At 35.2% G+C, this 19,899-nt stretch overlaps 2 protein-coding genes and 1 pseudogene across 2 annotated transcripts; all 3 read right to left on the reverse strand.

Annotated features, from left to right (window-relative positions):
- Positions 1 to 7,203: 7,203 nt before the first annotated feature.
- On the reverse strand, positions 7,204 to 9,223 carry LOC143571077 (uncharacterized). Its single transcript, XM_077056593.1, has 3 exons — positions 8,853 to 9,223; positions 8,368 to 8,453; positions 7,204 to 8,282 (listed from the first exon to the last, which is right to left on the reverse strand). The coding sequence occupies exons 1-3, from the start codon at positions 9,221 to 9,223 to the stop codon at positions 7,204 to 7,206; spliced, it is 1,536 nt and encodes a 511-aa protein (XP_076912708.1).
- Positions 9,224 to 12,068: 2,845 nt separating this feature from the next.
- On the reverse strand, positions 12,069 to 13,649 carry LOC143571078 (uncharacterized). Its single transcript, XM_077056594.1, has 2 exons — positions 12,770 to 13,649; positions 12,069 to 12,677 (listed from the first exon to the last, which is right to left on the reverse strand). Exons 1-2 carry the CDS (start codon positions 13,601 to 13,603, stop codon positions 12,069 to 12,071), a joined length of 1,443 nt encoding a protein of 480 aa, XP_076912709.1. The 5' UTR covers positions 13,604 to 13,649.
- Positions 13,650 to 15,432: 1,783 nt separating this feature from the next.
- Positions 15,433 to 19,257, reverse strand: LOC143571079 (putative protein arginine N-methyltransferase 6; annotated as a pseudogene).
- Between the last annotated feature and the right edge of the window lie 642 nt (positions 19,258 to 19,899).

Here is a 19,899-nt window from a genome sequence, read left to right on the forward strand (position 1 = left end):
TGCCTTCAATAAGACTCTGATGATGTATAATAGCATTCCTGTAAGCTTCTGTCCTCACATGATCCTGCAGAATGAAATTAATTAGACATGCAGAATGCAGTGTAAAGAATCCAACATTATGCCAAACTGCTACAACTACAAGTACAAAATGCAGAAATTGTGTAATCTAGAATTATTTATTGGTTAAAAAGTCATAACTCAAAGTATATCCTCTACAATTATACATAGCCAGATTTGATCAAGCAACTGTCACAAGTCACAACATGCTGAAATCTTCATACCTAATGCAAGAAGCAGAACCAAAACTATATAGTTCTATGCATCTTTGTTAATACACACATGGTTACAAATTCAGTGCCAAGAAACCAACACTATGACAAAAACACTGGAGAAAATTATATATTGCTTGAAAAGTCATACCTGAAATTGTACAGTCTACAGCTATGCATAACCAAATTTAATCAAAGAAACTTGTTGATACTCTTAATAGATCATATAATTTTTACTCATTATTGATAATATACCCATTATGTATATGACAACAAAACTATGAACATGTGATACAAATTTTTAGAAACATAATTTTTTACTGGACACTATGGTTTCAATGCCAACAAGTTGTTATCTGAAATCACAAATCAATTACCAGAACATTTTATGAACCCTAAACACGAACTTTGACTGCTATGTGGGCGAGAAACGAGATAGGGATACCAAAAGCATAAGATTAACAACGAATTGCAGAAGTACCTTGATCATCTCTTCATGTACAAAACAAGAATCTAAGATCATATACTTATGATTGATAATTTGATAGTGCATACATGGTTACACATCCTAATTACATTCATTATTATAATGACAACAAAACTATGAACATGTAATACAAATTATCTAACCGTTGAGGTTATACTTGGCAGAATAAAGAGCCGTTACAAGGATCCTTAACTGTTAGATGCATACATTTTTTTTATTTTTACAGGACACTAAATTGCACCAATACATTCATCATGATTTCAGTGACAACAAGCTGTTATCTAAAATCACAAATCCTCCACATAGCAGAAATTTTATGAACCCAAAACACGAACTTTGACCGCTATGTGAAGCACAGAAAGAACACCGATTAATCATAAAAGAAATCAATAATGCAGGCAGATAAATCAAGAAAAAACTTCTACTCACTGTACACCAATAATATTTTGATACTCTTACTAGAACATATACTTCTACTCATTATTATTATTACACACATTGTTACACATTCTAGATACACTAACTTACAATAAACCACAACAATAACATAATAATAATAATAATAATAAATAATAATAATAATAATAATAATAATAATAATATAATAATAATAAGAGTACGTACCTTGATCATGTCTTCATGAGTTCCAACGTGCGCGTACGAGTGAAAGTAAGCGCTCTCATAATCGACACGAGGCGGCGGTGCGACTACAACCGTGGATCCGGAACGATAGTCCTACGTGGCCGGCGAGATGACTTACGTGCAGGCCTCCTGCCGCCGCCGCCGCTGTCGCAGAGCTGGCGGCTGTTGCTGTTGTTGTTGTCGTCACCGCGGACAGCCACCGAGCTGGTGGTTGTTGCTATTGCTGTTGTTGTTGTTGTTATCGTCACCGGAGCTGCCGCCCGGTGTTGACGTTGATCCTTGACCTTCCATGGCGTTCGGTTTCGAGTTACGTGTAAACGGTTAGTAACTAACTGACTGACTAACTGCTTTGGTGTGTAGGTGTAACTGACTAATGGTGGTGGGACCAGTGATATATGAGGTGTGATATGATGTGATATAAACTGATTTAACGGAAATTGTAACGAAAGATATGGTGACAGAACGAAATGAAATGGAATAAACGTATGGAGAAAACCATAACAACGAGCGTGCGGTGGAGTGGTAAGGAGTCAATGGCCCATGTTTTAATTCATGCCTCAAACATTTAGTTTCAGGGTTCCAGTTTAGTATTGGTACACTCATTTATCGTTAGACCTGAGATATAATATTAGAACTTTCGTTACTATAGCTATTTTTTGATCAGTGTCAATCACTGTCGCGTAACTGCCAGTTATAAAGGCATTGGTTGGGAATAATCTGAAGTTCAGTAAGAGTTGTATGTAATTAGATGGGATTCACTAGGGTGATGGTGAGATGTTGGATGAGTAGGTAGTGCATTCGAATGAGTGTTCACGGAAGCTGGAATTAAGTAAGGGTTCACCGGATGAAATGGAATAGACGTACCGAGAAAATTACTGTTGTTGTTGTTGTTGTCGTAATAATGGAACGGTTGAGTTTTCTTTTAACTGAAAATCGTAAATTACGGTTTTTGTTCGGTTCAGCTTATACGGTTTTGTAAAAATCGCTAGTCGCTAGTCTGGCAATTGGGTGGAGATTGACGATTAATCGGTATTTATCAGGACTAATCGGGATCAACCAGGATTAATCCACATTTGATCAGGATTAAGGCTATCAGGTATTGATGCCGGATTGCCGCTAAGGAGCTGGCCTGGCGACCGGGTGCCGGCGGCAAACACCGCCCCGGGCTAGTTGGTGCCGCCCGGCGATGAGAATTTTATGGAAAATTCACCACCCCAAAATGTCGCTAGGATTCTTCCTTGCAGTCTTACACAATTATTCAATAGTTTTTTTGTTGAAATTTTTAGAAAAATAATAGAGGAAGAAGAATATAGAGAACGGGCAGTATATAATTTTAGGTTATTATTTTTTTTCAAATAAACAGGTATGGAGATGAATAGATGATGGCTGCGTTTATGAAGGGAATGATGATTAAACCTTTTTTTTTTTTGTTTTTTTTTTAAACATAATTGGGCTACCTTTTTTTTACAGAATTGGGCTTATATCCGGTTATTAGTTCAACCATTAACCACTAAAATTCAGTTATGAAAGACATTGTGTTTAACTGATAAATTGTGATTTATTTTTAATTTTAGTTATATTAATTAATTTTAGTAATATAAATATTATTATTTTATTAGTAGTAGAAATATTATTATTTTATTTGGAAAGTGATGAATTGGTAAATTGGTGTCAATTTCCATGATATTGTAGAAGAAAATGAAATAAAGTAGGGTATGATGTGACCAGGGCCGGCTTCGAGAAAGCAAAAAAACTTTTGGGCCGAAGGCAAAAAAATTTTTGGACCATAAGTAAAAGGAGTATTTTGTTGGGTTTAAACGGTTTAATTTTTATATGGGCTTTGGTTGGTTATAATTTGGGTTGTGTAAAAAACTTTTGAATAAAAGAAGAATTAAACATGTCTCAAGTGAGGTTAGAACCCACAACCTCTTCCTCTTGGTTGTAAGTAATACCTATTTGTCACCAGACCAAGCTAGTGGTTATGTAATTGTGTTTAAACATTATATATACATATTGTTTTTAATAAAAATACATATAGTTTTTTCAAAAAAAAAAATTCTGGCCTAACGAGGTGTCGGGCTTGTGGCCGTCGACCACCAAGCCACCCCCGAGGGCCGTCCCTGGATGTGACGCTAACGTGGCACTGTAAAGCAAGAATCAAAATGGCATCCATACCATATAGTCTAATCAATGATCAATCGCCATAAAGACGGAATTTTTACAACACTGAGTTTATGTATGCTTCAAAACAAGCCGCACTGAAAGTATTTGTTGTAGTAGTTATTATGGAAATTCATTATTTTTGGGCCAAGGCCCGAGAGATCATTATTTTGAGTAACTTATTTCGGGCTTAAACATTTTAAGCTTAAACGTAACACAAAAAATCAACCCATGATCGAACTGAAACGTACGAAAAACAAAAAGTGAGAAACCGAAATGGAACGTTTTGTAGAACCATAATTTCAATTTGGTTGGGCGCACTTTTATAATTTTACCTTGAAAACTCGTACAATTATCGTTAGCCACACTCACGAATGATGTAAATACTACTGGCCGTAAGTGATCTGGTTCTCGTAGATGAACTATTCATCTTAAATTTATAACTATACATTTTCGGGAGACATTCAGCTTTGTTAGATGCGATTTTACATTGAGATGCATGTCAAATGTCATTAGAGAGATCACTTACGGCCATATGCATGTCAAATGCATGTCAAATGTCATTAGATTCTCATTGTTTTCAAAGTTCAAGGACAGAGGTTGCTCGCTGATAGATTCATTTATATTGAATATTTTATTGGACTAAAGCTTCCAGTCAGAACCTACTCAGAATTTCGAGCAGCATTCTCGGTTTCTCATGGAACCCTACCTCTATGTTTATTTTAAGGTGAGCTTATCATTTGTTAATAGAAAGATTCATTTTTGTATCCATTTAAGTTATATTAATGTAATCCGATTATAATGAAAACATATATAATTTCTTTTATTATTCAAATTAGAATTTAAATTATACTTACTTTCATGGGCAGTAACTCTCCAATTAGAATGGTTGACTTTTTAAAGCCAAACTCTTTACTTTACAAACTCAGTTTTGAAATTGTTTTATGATCAAAACAATACTGCTACCATTGTTTAAACAACTTTTTAAAATGCACATAAATTAGAAAATTATTATTTACATGGTTGGATAAAACTTTCCAATAGCAATTGTAGTCAAAACATGGATTGAGATCAAAACAATGCTGATTGGAAGAGGTATTGCAGTTGACAACCATGAGTAAATATTAGTTTGGCAATAGCGGCTATTATATGGTAGGTTATTAACGTGTTCTCGGGTTTGCAAAGTTCATTATCATTAAATTAAATTGTCGAAACATAAAATTGCTTTAGGTATTACAAAATTGATCATTCTTGGGTTATCAGGAGGTATAGAGGACATAACTAGGTATGGATAGTTTATATGTCAAGGTACTTATAACCTGCTTCGTTGTTTCCATCATAAAAATGGTTCTGTTTGAATAGAAAGTGAGTTGGTTTTGATGTTTGCAGGTGGAGACAACTAATGATTATGATGAATATTATATCTAGCAGGTATCCACATTTGGGTTTGCACAAGGGAGTTGATTAATTTGTAGTGAAATCTTTTAGATTTCTGAATTTTTTTTAAAACCCTTTTGCTTATTAATACTGCTTCATGTTTGTTATTCTATTTAAAGGCGTGTCAAATGACGGTGGAAAGTAGAAAACAAGTATATATATGCACGACGTCAATAACACACGGAATTCCCGCCGCAACGTGCGGGTGAGTTTTACTAGTAATATTACAATTTTGGGAGAAACAACAGGTCTAGCAACATACTGGATTTTTAAAGGACCACATGTGAAGGTGCATTTTCATTTTTTACTTTATAATAAAATCTTTCTGCCTGAGTCCACTTCAAAATGAGTCCTTGGTTCACCAATATGTAGTTTCAAAATGATCTGATTAGTAGTTGGTTCTTGCTAAAGTGGTGGCTGTATAAATTTCAACGTGGTTTTGACCCGTTTTATCCTAACAACAACAGTCATTATGCAACCAATGACTAACATGGATTCCCACACACAATTAGCGGTCATTTTTAACAACTCTATACGATCTAGGGTGGCTAAACGGGTCGTGTTCGCGGGTTTGCAGATCCAACCCGACACAAGCCTGAAAATTTGATATGAACCTGAACCTGAACACGACCCAAACCCGAAAATCATGAAATACACGTGAACCCGAACATGACCCGTTTTACATTTTACATTTTGCAACACAACATACAAATTCATATAAAACTCTTTCATTTTAGTTATAAAATATTATGTTACTTTTCTTTTTAGTTTTAAATATTGACATAAAATGCCAAACTAATTTAATCTATTACATAAAACTCATTGTAATACAACATTAGTTTAGTATAAATTAGAAACACACACGTCTAGCACCAATAAGGTGCCGCCAAGTGGCCCAATGGGCCCTTGCGGCAGCAAAACTCTTATTTGTTACGATACCGAAACTATAGCAAAAAGGTTAGTAAAACCCGGGCGTTGCGATGATGTGTCAGTAAAACGGGATGTTGGTAAAACCCGATGTTGAGGCGGTGAGTGAACGCAAATTCGGTCAGTTTCGGTTACCTTCATTACGGTACTGGAACTAAAACAAAAGGCTCGATAAACACGTGCGATTGGTAAAAACCAAGCGATAACAAAAGGGTTGGTAAACCCGTGCGGTTGGTAAAAGCCGAGTGTTGTCGGTCCTAGATGGAGTGTCGACCCAAATTCGGTGGGTATCCATTACATTTGTTATGATATTGAAACGGAAAACAAAAAGAAAAAAATGGCATGAACCAATAGCATTTCATCACTCGGCCCAATCGTAACTAATGCAGCACCAAACTTGTAATTTATACTAAACTAATGTTGTATCCCGCGCGTTGCGCAGGGCAGCACGTAAAACACCAGCATTGTAACCAGGGAAAAGTTGAGCGATACAACGACTATTTGACGTGAATTCGGCCAGTGTTGTTATGTTCGTTATGGTAGTGACATTGTTGGTAAAACTTAAGGAATAAAATCCAAAAAATAAGTTATTCAAATAACATATTAAAAAAATAAAATATTTAAATTGACGATTATTTGGTCGGTAAGATCGGACTAGTAAAACCCAAGCGTCGTTGGTCCCGGGCATTTAGGTGGTAACTCAACACGAATTCGGTGGGTTTCGGTTATGGTACCGGAGCCAAAAAAGACATAAAATTGAGGTAGATCATTGGAATGGCGTCAGACGGCATTGGTAAAACTTGAACGTTTTCGGACCTTGCATTGAGGCGTTGAGTTTACGCGAATTTGGCCGGAAATCCGTCACGTTTGCTACAGCACTTAAATTAAAAATAAAAAAACACAATTAGCATCCGGTCAGCTTCCTTTATGTTCGTTAAGATACTGAAACTAAAAAACAAACAACAAAATAAATAAATCAATAAGGTGTCGCCAAATGACACAATGATGACTTAGCGTCACCAAACTTCTTAATTATATCTATTAGATAATAGATAATAGTATAAATTTGTATTATAACAATATAAAATTAATAAGATAGTGCTAACCAAGAAAGAGGAAACATGTAACAAACGTCAAAAACTAATGCATAAACATAAAATCTGCAAACATCCCACGATCTTCACGACATATCCATCTTCCCATGTTCCACAACTATTTTGGTCAACACATTTAACCTGCTACACGTGACACGTGAACAAATTAAGGTAAAGGCAGGAGGAACTAATTAAGCCTCATGGATGACAGTAGCGTTTCTCGCACACCAATGATCATATCTTGTAATTCTCTATCACAAACATTGCATTGCCCATCATAATTCGTCCCTTGTACAAAGGTGACAGGGTGCGGGTGTTCTTCGGTCTTATATCTTCCTCCAAACTTAACATTGAAATATCCAAAGATAGATCTCTCTAACCAGAAATATGCAGAGCGCTCACATTGATGTTTTACAGGGGCGCATTCAGTGTGCATAGACGACGCACACATGCTGCAATGATAGAACCACCGGTTCGGGTTTAATTCTTTCTCACAAATCTCACAAAAGTATTCGCCACTATGGTTCTCAGCTGGATAGTATCTCAGATTGAGTGCATGTTTATCGTACTTGTGCCTAATCGTTCGAGGTAATAACAAAGCACATTTCGTATGCAGATAGAAATCACAAGTGGGACAATGGAATCCCGTAGTATCTATCCACCGCGAACATGCCTTACAAAAATTTGGGTCTGGTGAAGCTTTAAATCTTAGGAGGAGATGATTAGGGTGAGCGTCATGTGTGATTACATCAGGTATGAAGCCACAATTTATATCCACGTAATATGCGCAATGCTTGCATCCATATGCGAAACCGTTGCAATCTAAAAGACAAATTTCACATGTAAACACACCCAAAAACTCTCCTGGGATCTTTGGTAGTAGAACAAGTGTATGCTCTGGATGGCCGTGATAGTCTTGTATTTGAGAGGGTAGCCTAGTGCACCACTCATGAAGAACAAAATCACAATGATGTTGGGAACACTTGTAAAACGGCACGTCGGTGATTGGTCTCACGCATCCATTACATAGTAGTTCCACACTTTTCATGGGATCATGAAGAGGAACTGGCACATTAAGGAGCGTGTCAAAAAGAATCAGCGGGTGTGGATGACAAAACATTTCACCATCAATCTTCCTTTTAATAACTAATTCACCTTTGTTGATCAAATGGTGCATTAGAAGGTTGACACTCTCATCAGGAAATGGACAGCGAATTAGATTAGGATGATCCTCGTCTTTGAAATTTTTGTGAGTTTTGCCCCAACCTAATTAGTGAATCACATATTAAAAGTTAAACTTAAATTGACAAGCGCGATATCTAGTATTAAAAAGAAAAGCATAATTTCTCACCCGCAGGCATCAAGATAGAAGTCATAAATGCCTCTTTCCTTGAAGTCGCACAATCAACATGGACGTAATATCGGCATTTTTCGCATCTGTAATGCCACAAGTAAGAACCTTCATATTCTAGGTGAGGATCGAAATATTTCTCACAAACTCTGCATTTGGGAAAGAATCTGGCTATCTTTTCAATAAAAGGAAAGGAATAGGCAATGGCAAGTAAATGAGAATGACTAAAACTTCCATTTGTAGACTGTTGGATAAGTAATTTGGATGGAAGCAAAGCACAGTCCAAGTGGATCCTGAAACCAAAACAAGTGATACAATGGTAGAAGGTTCCACTATGTTCATTACCACAAGCGTTACAACAACCTAATGTCATCCTACTCGAATAGCGTTGTAGTTGGTGAGGGTGACTTGGGTGCTCCATCTTTTGTTCGGACATAGTAGCACAGATTATGTCCATATAGAATTTACATATGGAACAGTAGTACCTGTATAACTCTTTTTCTCTCTCAAGTTGGCATATAGCACACTTCCATTTTACATCGTACTCGGTATATCTCACCAAGGTAAGATCGTGGTCAGGATGTAATGGGTGGTTTTGTTGGGTTTCAGGAAGTTGCGCACAGAATTTGTGTAGGGAATAGTCACACTCTTTGCAGGAGTAGTAACATATATGAAATGAATAGATCTCTTCCTCACACATCTCGCACTTGACAACATGGGGTCCTTCCACCACGCTATCATCTTTATATTCATCTTCATCTTCATCTTCCTTGTCAGAGTTTTCGTTGTCATGGTCAGGCTGCAATTGGACCAGGTGTAACAAATGCTCATGACTAAAGTGTTGAAGCTGCTCCATTACAACTACATAAAATAAAATTTATGTGTTATACAAAAATCATATGACCACAAATATCTTCACATTTAAAGATCTCAAGCTTCAACACAAGTATTTGGGTTGTCCAAATGAGGTATATTTCTCAAGTAATGCATAAATCTATGAAAACAAGACTGCTTTATATCAATACACATTAAATATGCCATACAAACTTTCACTTCACTTTTCATTTAACCATAACCAAATGAAACTTGATGCTCATAGAAAAATAGTTGGTGGATATAAAATTAAAAAATAAATGAATATAAATTATCATTTCTGAAAAAGAAGTCAAACGTTGGTTCTGTAATAAAGGGTTGTGTTCTCTTCCATCTTTCAATTGAATACAAATCAAGTAATTTCCAACTTTTTCAAAGAAGAATTAGAATTATCAAATGCCATTAAAATATCATACAACTAAAATATAAATAATAAACAGATTTATTCTTTTCTATTGAAAAATTTTGATGTTTGACTTCAACTAGAATATATTGTTATGATAATGAGCTGTTAAGAATATAAAAGTAAGTTAAAAATGAACCTTAAACCATAATTCCAACACACTCCATGTTTAGGTATGTCCCACATGCAATAGGATACGTGCTATGACATGTCCCACCTATATGCGGCTACGAGCCAAGGCACTAGGTACGCCTAGGCGGATATTTTTATCCAAAACCCAAAACCTGACCCGAATCTAAAGTCACTTGAACCCGAAATAGAGAATACTCGAACCCGACAACCCAAACCTTAAATTGGTCCGGTCAGCTTTTTTCAACAAAAAAACCAAACAACCCGACCCGACTGAACAATCCGAACATTTATTGTCTATTTCTTATAGATGCGTTTTGGTTTGGAGTTATTAGTATTTTGAAATATTAATTTTTGAGACTTTTGAGCATTATCATATCAAATCGTCAAAGATGTTTGAATTTTAATGATAGTTCTTTATGAGCACAATGAATTTTGATGATACACTGTGTAGAAAACATTTTTTTTCAATTTTACGTCTAAACCCAAAAAACCAATGTTTTAAAAGCCGGTACATACCGCCGGTTGAACCGGTTATATCAGATTTTCATAAGACAACCGGTATTTAGAACCCGGTATTTTTGGGCGGTTTGCTAGAACATCGTACCGTCGGTTTTTTAAAAAAATACCGGTTTAAACCGGCAACTGGTTTAAATCCAAGAGATTTTTGATATTTTTTACGACCCATATTTTAAAAAATGACTTTTAGCATAGCGGATAAAATTGAAACGAGCAAACACAGTTAACGACGATTCGTTAATCAATCAATTTTGTCTCATGCAAATCTAATGTTGGTTTATTTACATTATTTGTAATTGACTAATTTCGTATACAAAGTTCAAACTTTCTATCTTACTCGACCATTGTTCATGTGTGATATTTGGTTCAAGTGTTCCTTATTGTTCACAAAAGTAAGTTATTGTTTTCCATTTCACTACTCCAAGAATCTCCTTATATCAGATTGGTTGAAAGTAGTTCCTTATTGTTCACAAAAGTAAGTTATTGTTTTCCATTTCACTACTCCAAGAATCTCCTTTTCTTAATCACCACTCTATTTAACCATCATTACAAACAACTTTTGTTAGATCATAAGTATCTATGTTGCATTGTTGTGTGATATAGTCGTATAAGTGTGTGTATGTGGATCATGATGGAAGTGATATAGCAAAATTTACCAAATGAGCCATCATTGTTAGTTTCATCATGGATCAAGTTGTGATAAAAGTTTTCATATTCTTACGGTATAATAAAACATTAAAACAATATGACAAGATGTAAATAAAAAGAGTTACACCAGCACATGATTATTATGTTAGCCCTTGACCACAAAGGAGCTATTTTGGGTGAAGAGCAGCTCGATCGAGTATGTTGCTATTATGATATTCAATGCGAAATAAACAATATGATTGCCGGAATTTTTAAGATTGTCAAATGGTAAATCAAGAATCTGGTTTTGTTTATACCAAATTCCGTTAAAAAAAAAGACGAAAACGCCCTTTTGTAAGACAAAAATGCACTTGAACTAGCTTATTAAAAAGCGGTAATTATAATTATTAAAAAAAAAAAAACTATGGCGGGTCGTTTTACAATGTTTCAGCATGGTTGGGCTATGGTATGTCTAGGTTTGTTTACCACAGTCTTGGTTTTAAAAGGTGTAAGACGCTTCAAAACACTTAAGTCTGCGCTAGGTGAATGCAAGAGCCATATACGAGAATTGTTCAATATTTTCAAAATACTTATGCATTAATGATTTAATGAGATAGCGGGTAGGCGGTTTTGCAACAGCACGTCACACTTAATTGTTATATCTTCTAGGCTCTAGCAATGATACTATAATCACAACAGCTATATTTGTAGTACAACAGAGTGAACCTGCTGGATGCATTTTTATATTTATGGCCATATTAGTATTGCTTACAAAGGCTATATATTGTAGTCTGTATATTGATCGCAATATTTACCAGCAAATGGGTCACATCTACTGATTTTTTAAACTAAACATGTAACTGGACAAAGACATAAAAGCTATAAAATCACTATATATCTTTGCTTACAAACGATTTACGAACAAAACAACATAACATGTCAAGAACTCACATTTGTTTAGAAACAAACTCTACAATGTACATTTTTCTTTATTTCTTCACCTTTTACTTTCAAAAGGTTAAAAAATGGTATGCACGCTAAAAAAAACACAACTTTAACTCTCTGGCACAGGATTCATCTGTTCTTGAGGACTTGGTAATTGGTCGTTTTCCTCGGTTATTGGGTCATTAGCAACCGTATCGAAAGACGGTTATATCGGGATCCACAAAGTATTCGCCTTTTTTGAAGACACAGAAGGCAGTGTGCGACACAACCATGAGTCTGATGGTTTTTTTGGCAGTGGCGGTGGAGCAGGGTTCTCGAAAGACTTAGTTTCATAACCTTTCAGTTTCAGGTTACCTTTAACATCATCATCAAACCATTCTGATTCATAATCAAAACCTTTGCACTTACTGGTTTTCATATCATGTTTTGATTCATCAGACTCCAAAGGTTCACTGAAGCTGGATTGAGGTTTTGTACACGATGGCATTGAGTTTTCTTTTGGAGATTCGGCTACATAAACAGTATCGACATAAAGTGTCTTCTCAAATATAGAATCTTGACTGTCTGTTTCTGTAATTTCACTTATCTTCTTCTTATCAGCTAGTAGTTCTCTAAAGCTTGTACCCTTTTTCTTTGAGCTTGAATCACTCTGTTCAGAAACAGTAGATTGAATCGACCCGCTGTGATCAACTGAAATCAACGGTCCTTGCAGACGGTTGTAGAGCTTTGATCCTTCTAAGTTTGCAGGTTCACTGGATTCTATCTTCAAAACATTACTCCATGATCTATGCTTATATTCACCACTCCTTGCAGGCTAAGATAAATAGATTAAAAACATTTGATTAGTATCTATTAGTTAAATTAATAGTTAAATAACCGATTATGTAAGAAAAGATTCTAAGATACCTCACTAACAGTTTCTCTGAAAGAACAACTCGAAGAACAGCTTGCTTGAGTTCTACATGCAGAAAAAATCGGTAATTTGGCCTTAATACACGCTCCATTAGCAGAGCGAAAACGTGGAATTAATCCACAAAACTTAGATGATTTAGGTCCATGTTCACGGTACTCATAATCACTGTCATAATCATCTTCTTCACCATTATGATTATTATCCATATTCACTGATTTCTTCTCTTTAACAGCTATTTTCTTGGGAGTAAGTTGAGGTGCATCAGAAGCCATTGCTCTTGCAGCAGGAAGAAACCGACTCAACATGAAATCCTTCACTTTCAGGTCGGCCCGAATGAGCCCAGACGGCTTCACATCCGACCCAGTTCCACCTAAACCACTTGAACTACAATTATTGAACGATGTTCCGCCTGATGAAGGCGTATCAAGTGCATCTATATACGCTTCACCACTATCATTATTATCTTCTTCAGCATCATTCGGAGAACCAGAACTTTGTTTCTTGGTTGATTTTGAACATTCTGGTTTACTTATCTTATTCCTACGCTTAAACAACCTCGCTGCAGGAACCTTCGGGCTTCCAACGATCTGAATCTGCTTATTGTTTTCACTCTTGGGCCTTCCTGGACTGTGTTCCCACCCGAAAGGAACACTTCCTGACTTCACCTTAGTCTTTGATGTTGATCCACTTTTACAAGATTCTATCGGAGATCTAACCGGAATCTGACTTTCATTCTTTCTGTTTTCAATCTTCCGGGAGGATGAGATCGACGAGAATCGCCTCACCGACAGAAGTGGCCGGTTAATATTCAATCCGTTATTCTCCATTATACAAACAGTTTAATCAAATTTACTGCATCAAAAGACAAGTTCATTATTACATTATTCATTATTATGTTGCCTTGTCAAAGATATAGTCCAATATAGAGATGCAAATCTTAACCAGTTAACCGAACCAAGACAGGAAACCGAAACCAATTATTCAACCGGTACAGTAGAAACCGGTTAGTAGCTGACTGAAACCCAATTTTAGGATCTGGTTTGGACTTTTGAGACAGGAACCTATTTGTAACAGGTTAACCGATTATAAGTCAATACGGTTAATGCTAATAAGGCTAATTTTAATAAGTTAAGGTTAAATTCAATAGCTTATTACTGGTTAACAGGTTAATAACCGAACCGAACCAGTTGACCGTTTGACCAATAACCGGTTAACCAAACAGAAACCAGTATTAACCGCTACAGTAGAAATCGGTTAGTAACCGATTCAAACCAGTTTCTAGGATCCAGTTTGGACTTTTGAGACAGGAACCGATTTGTAACGGGTTAACCAATTATAAGCCAATGCAGTTAATGTCAATAAGGCAAATTTTAATAAGTTAAGGTTAAATTCAATAGCTTATTACTGGTTAACAGGTTAATAACCGAAGCGAACTGGTTGACCGCTTGACAAAAATCGGTTAACTAAACAGAAACCAGTATTAGCCGGTACAGTAGAAACCAGTTAGTAACCGATTAAAAACCGAAACCAGTTAACCGAACATAAAAAGTCTATACAAGTAATGTTAATAAGGCTAATAAATTTATCTAACCGAACTGGTTAACCATTGGTTAATCTCTAATTTATGAGTTGAATCGTTTCTTGTATCAATTCTTTTGCTAATTTAGAGTTTGAAGCAGTGAAACCCTAATTATCCGTGATCATAAACCCTAATTAGTAATTACATTCAATTCCAAACATTCTAACCACAAATTACTTGAAATTAACAGAAACAAGACTTAATAACCGATCAAATAATATAAGTTATGCATTACAGATCATAATAAACGAAGTAATTAGGGTTTGATCGAAGCGTTACCGTAAAATTGTGAAGATCTTGAGTCAAGAACTGGTGTGTGTGTGTGGTGGAATGAAGAGAGAATGAATTGAATTGAATTGAATGTATATGTGTTGGTTGTTTGCAGTGATTGAGTGTGTGTGATTATATGCAGAATGTGTTGGTTGAAGAAGAAGATGATATTATTATTATTATTATTATTATTATTATGAGCATGAATATGTTCAGGCTTTATTTAAAACAAGTGAGTGTGTGTGTGCAGTTGGAGTTCCCGCCTTAATATAGGTAAATTTGAAAAAATATAAAAAGAAAAAAAAAACATTGTGTAATTTAATAAATAATTACAAAAATGTATTGATAACTATATATATATTTTTTATTTTATTTTTATTTTTTAAAAAGCCATATATATTAAAAAAAACCAAAGAGTAACCAATTACAAAAGGCAGGTAGCCTGAAAAAGGGAAAAGCTAAACAACAAAGATTATAAAAAGAAATTAGCGAAATGAAACTGACACCACTTCTCCCGGTCGAGACTAATACTTTTGTTCCTTTGTTTGACTCATAAGAAAGACATCGATTTGATTTCATAAGAAAAGTTACTGGCCCAGAAACAGAATGATCAGTTGAAGTGTTGAACTTTACATCCGGCCGCCCAAAGTGACAGCGAGTCTCCTTTTATGTTTTACAAACAACAAAATCTTTATCTACCGATTAATCCGTTACAAAATGTTAATACTCACCACATTTCTACTTACCTACAAGCACAGACTATTCTTCATTGTCAAAAGTCAGACAAAAATGTCGATTCTAACATGCTCACCGCAACACAGATTCCTTTACAAACGAACGACCATCCACACTGCAACAGAAAATGTCGAAACAAGTATTATCGGTTATATTAGCAAAGAATAAGGTTCTATAAACTATTTAGAATGAGTAACTCACTTGTATTCAAGATGAATATTAATGCACCGAAAGTTATCTAAGCATTGTGTTATTGTAACACCGCTGTCAATAACATGATCCTGCTCCACATCTATCGGATCATAGGAGTACACCATCGTCTGTCAAAATTTAAAAAAAAAATTAGTAATCAGTACAAAAAACAGTGAATAAACCAAGTGGCCATTTTGGCCCGTTTACTTATGAATGGGCCGATTTGTCGCATACACCTGTTGCCAATGCGTAGGAGGATCCTCGGGTGCAGTAGAAAGTACAAGTACATCATCAGGATTGGCTTGTTTCCTCCGATAACTACCAGAAGGCTTTGTTTCGGCTGACTCCTCAACAGTTATAAGCGCTCGGGTCCACCAAACTTAACATCAAACCGAAATGCAAACCCATGGAAAGGAGCTGAAATAAAATAATATTAATATTCAAACAACTGCCAAATTAAGTTATCACAATATAAACAAAGGACTTTACCTCCAATCATAGATTGAAACTTAAAGTTTGATGTCACTGATTCTGCTTCTTTTTCTGTGACTGTATAACAATCCACATGCTTTACCTGGTTCCACCAAAATCAAAATTTATAATATATGAAAATAATATTAGTTTCTAGAATTGAAAATAGGTACCAAATGAGGCCATGTAAGAACATTTTCTCCACTGATTGTCTCTACAGATGGCACCTCGAACGCACAACGTTTTGCTACTTGCATTATTGGAGACACTGCAATATATATGAAATTATTAATATTACACATACATGAGGTTGGTAAGTTAAACTCAGATTTATCTTTTTAACTCACTGTCAATCCCATAGACATTCCGCCAGAAATCAACACTTTCTGCATATCGATAGGGATTTGTAACAGGGGCCATGTATAGCTGCAGAAATGCAAGTAAAAAGTATTAAAATTTATAAAAGATCAGCTTAATCATATTGTTTAAAAGCTATAAATGTTGACAATAATGTAGAAATTAGGTGAACTATACAATTGCATTTGAAGGAAGAATAAGGCCGCCAGGTTTTAACCAGCGGTCTCTGGCAACAATAACACTCCTAAGCATGCTCTACAATACAAAAAATGGAAAGTATAAAAGAAATAATAGATAAAAAATATGATTAATAACTTGGGAAATGAATAATAAATAAACAATCACCTCATAGAAAAGCATATAACCCATCCACTCAGAAACCATAACATCAACCTTTTCATCAATTTGAACGTGCTGCATTAAGAGAATATGATATCAAAATTTGGATGACAAAATAATTTAAAAACTTATAATCACAATTTATGTGCCTCCATACGTTCTTGTAAAACAACGATTATGTCAGAGAGATTATTTGCCTTGACAATTTCCTTTGCCTATTTCAATATTTGAATATAGATAAGACTAAAATATGATGGAAACGTCATTAACAGCATGATACAAACTGCTAGAAGTGGCAAGACATACATGATTCGCTATATCACTGGCATCCACTGCATAAACCTGGTAAAAATATAGTCAATGCAGAAAAAAGTTTATAAGTTACAATATTTCTTGCCATAAAATTTATAAAAGCTCCTGAAGAATTTAATCATTTCAAATATAATCACTCGTCAAAAAACTTACTCGTCTTGCTCCTGCTTGAGCACAAAATATTGAGAGGATGCCTGTACCACAGCCAACATCTAAAACAACCTATAATACAAGCAATTAAAATAAACATAATATATTAAAATGGGCAAACAAAAGAAGCTGAAATGACCTTAATATCACTGTTAAAATGCAAACAATAGTCAAGACTGCTCTCACATCCATAATATTATGGTTTACCAAAATGTTAAATAATTATATTATGCATGTGCTTTCTTCAATGTAACATGAGCACAAGAGAGCATCATGTTATCCTACAATCTGATAAGTTCTTTAATTAAATATTTCAAACTATTAATAGAAATTCAATATTAAAACTGATCAAGGCTCTAAAACTATAAAAACTTGAGTATTTTCTTACTTTGCCTTCAATAAGACTCTGATGATGTATAATAGCATTCCTGTAAGCTTCTGTCCTCACATGATCCTGCAGAATGAAATTAATTAGACATGCAGAATGCAGTGTAAAGAATCCAACATTATGCCAAACTGCTACAACTACAAGTACAAAATGCAGAAATTGTGTAATCTAGAATTATTTATTGGTTAAAAAGTCATAACTCAAAGTATATCCTCTACAATTATACATAGCCAGATTTGATCAAGCAACTGTCACAAGTCACAACATGCTGAAATCTTCATACCTAATGCAAGAAGCAGAACCAAAACTATATAGTTCTATGCATCTTTGTTAATACACACATGGTTACAAATTCAGTGCCAAGAAACCAACACTATGACAAAAACACTGGAGAAAATTATATATTGCTTGAAAAGTCATACCTGAAATTGTACAGTCTACAGCTATGCATAACCAAATTTAATCAAAGAAACTTGTTGATACTCTTAATAGATCATATAATTTTACTCATTATTGATAATATACCCATTATGTATATGACAACAAAACTATGAACATGTGATACAAATTTTTAGAAACATAATTTTTTACTGGACACTATGGTTTCAATGCCAACAAGTTGTTATCTGAAATCACAAATCAATTACCAGAACATTTTATGAACCCTAAACACGAACTTTGACTGCTATGTGGCGAGAAACGAGATAGGGATACCAAAAGCATAAGATTAACAACGAATTGCAGAAGTACCTTGATCATCTCTTCATGTACAAAACAAGAATCTAAGATCATATACTTATGATTGATAATTTGATAGTGCATACATGGTTACACATCCTAATTACATTCATTATTATAATGACAACAAAACTATGAACATGTAATACAAATTATCTAACAGTTGAGGTTATACTTGGCAGAATAAAGAGCCGTTACAAGGATCCTTAACTGTTAGATGCATACATTTTTTTTATTTTTACAGGACACTAAATTGCACCAATACATTCATCATGATTTCAGTGACAACAAGCTGTTATCTAAAATCACAAATCCTCCACATAGCAGAAATTTTATGAACCCAAAACACGAACTTTGACCGCTATGTGAAGCAACAGAAAGAACACCGATTAATCATAAAAGAAATCAATAATGCAGGCAGATAAATCACAGAAAAAACTTCTACTCACTGTACACCAATAATATTTTGATACTCTTACTAGAACATATACTTCTACTCATTATTATTATTACACACATTGTTACACATTCTAGATACACTAACTTACAATAAACCACAACAATAACATAATAATAATAATAATAATAATAATAATAATAATAATAATAATAATAATAATAATAATAATAAGAGTACGTACCTTGATCATGTCTTCATGAGTTCCAACGTGCGCGTACGAGTGAAAGTAAGCGCTCTCATAATCGACACGAGGCGGCGGTGCGACTACAAACCGTGGATCCGGAACGATAGTCCTACGTGGCCGGCGAGATGACTTACGTGCAGGCCTCCTGCCGCCGCCGCCGCTGTCGCAGAGCTGGCGGCTGTTGCTGTTGTTGTTGTCGTCACCGGGACAGCCACCGAGCTGGTGGTTGTTGCTATTGCTGTTGTTGTTGTTGTTATCGTCACCGGAGCTGCCGCCCGGTGTTGACGTTGATCCTTGACCTTCCATGGCGTTCGGTTTCGAGTTACGTGTAAACGGTTAGTAACTAACTGACTGACTAACTGCTTTGGTGTGTAGGTGTAACTGACTAATGGTGGTGGGACCAGTTGATATATGAGGTGTGATATGATGTGATATAAACTGATTTAACGGAAATTGTAACGGAAAGATATGGTGACAGAACGAAATGAAATGGAATAAACGTATGGAGAAAACCATAACAACGAGCGTGCGGTGGAGTGGTAAGGAGTCAATGGCCCATGTTTAATTCATGCCTCAAACATTTAGTTTCAGGGTTCCAGTTTAGTATTGGTACACTCATTTATCGTTAGACCTGAGATATATATTAGAACTTTCGTTTACTATAGGCTATTTTTTGATCAGTGTCAATCACTGTCGCGTAACTGCCAGTTATAAAGGCATTGGTTGGGAATAATCTGAAGTTCAGTAAGAGTTGTATGTAATTAGATGGGATTCACTAGGGTGATGGTGAGATGTTGGATGAGTAGGTAGTGCATTCGAATGAGTGTTCACGGAAGCTGGAATTAAGTAAGGGTTCACCGGATGAAATGGAATAGACGTACCGAGAAAATTACTGTTGTTGTTGTTGTTGTCGTAATAATGGAACGGTTGAGTTTTCTTTTAACTGAA

Source organism: Bidens hawaiensis, unplaced genomic scaffold (assembly GCF_021521415.1).
Source record: "Bidens hawaiensis isolate Kalapana, Puna unplaced genomic scaffold, B.hawaiensis_p1.1 tig00025189_1, whole genome shotgun sequence".
Classification (NCBI taxonomy): Eukaryota; Viridiplantae; Streptophyta; class Magnoliopsida; order Asterales; family Asteraceae; genus Bidens; species Bidens hawaiensis.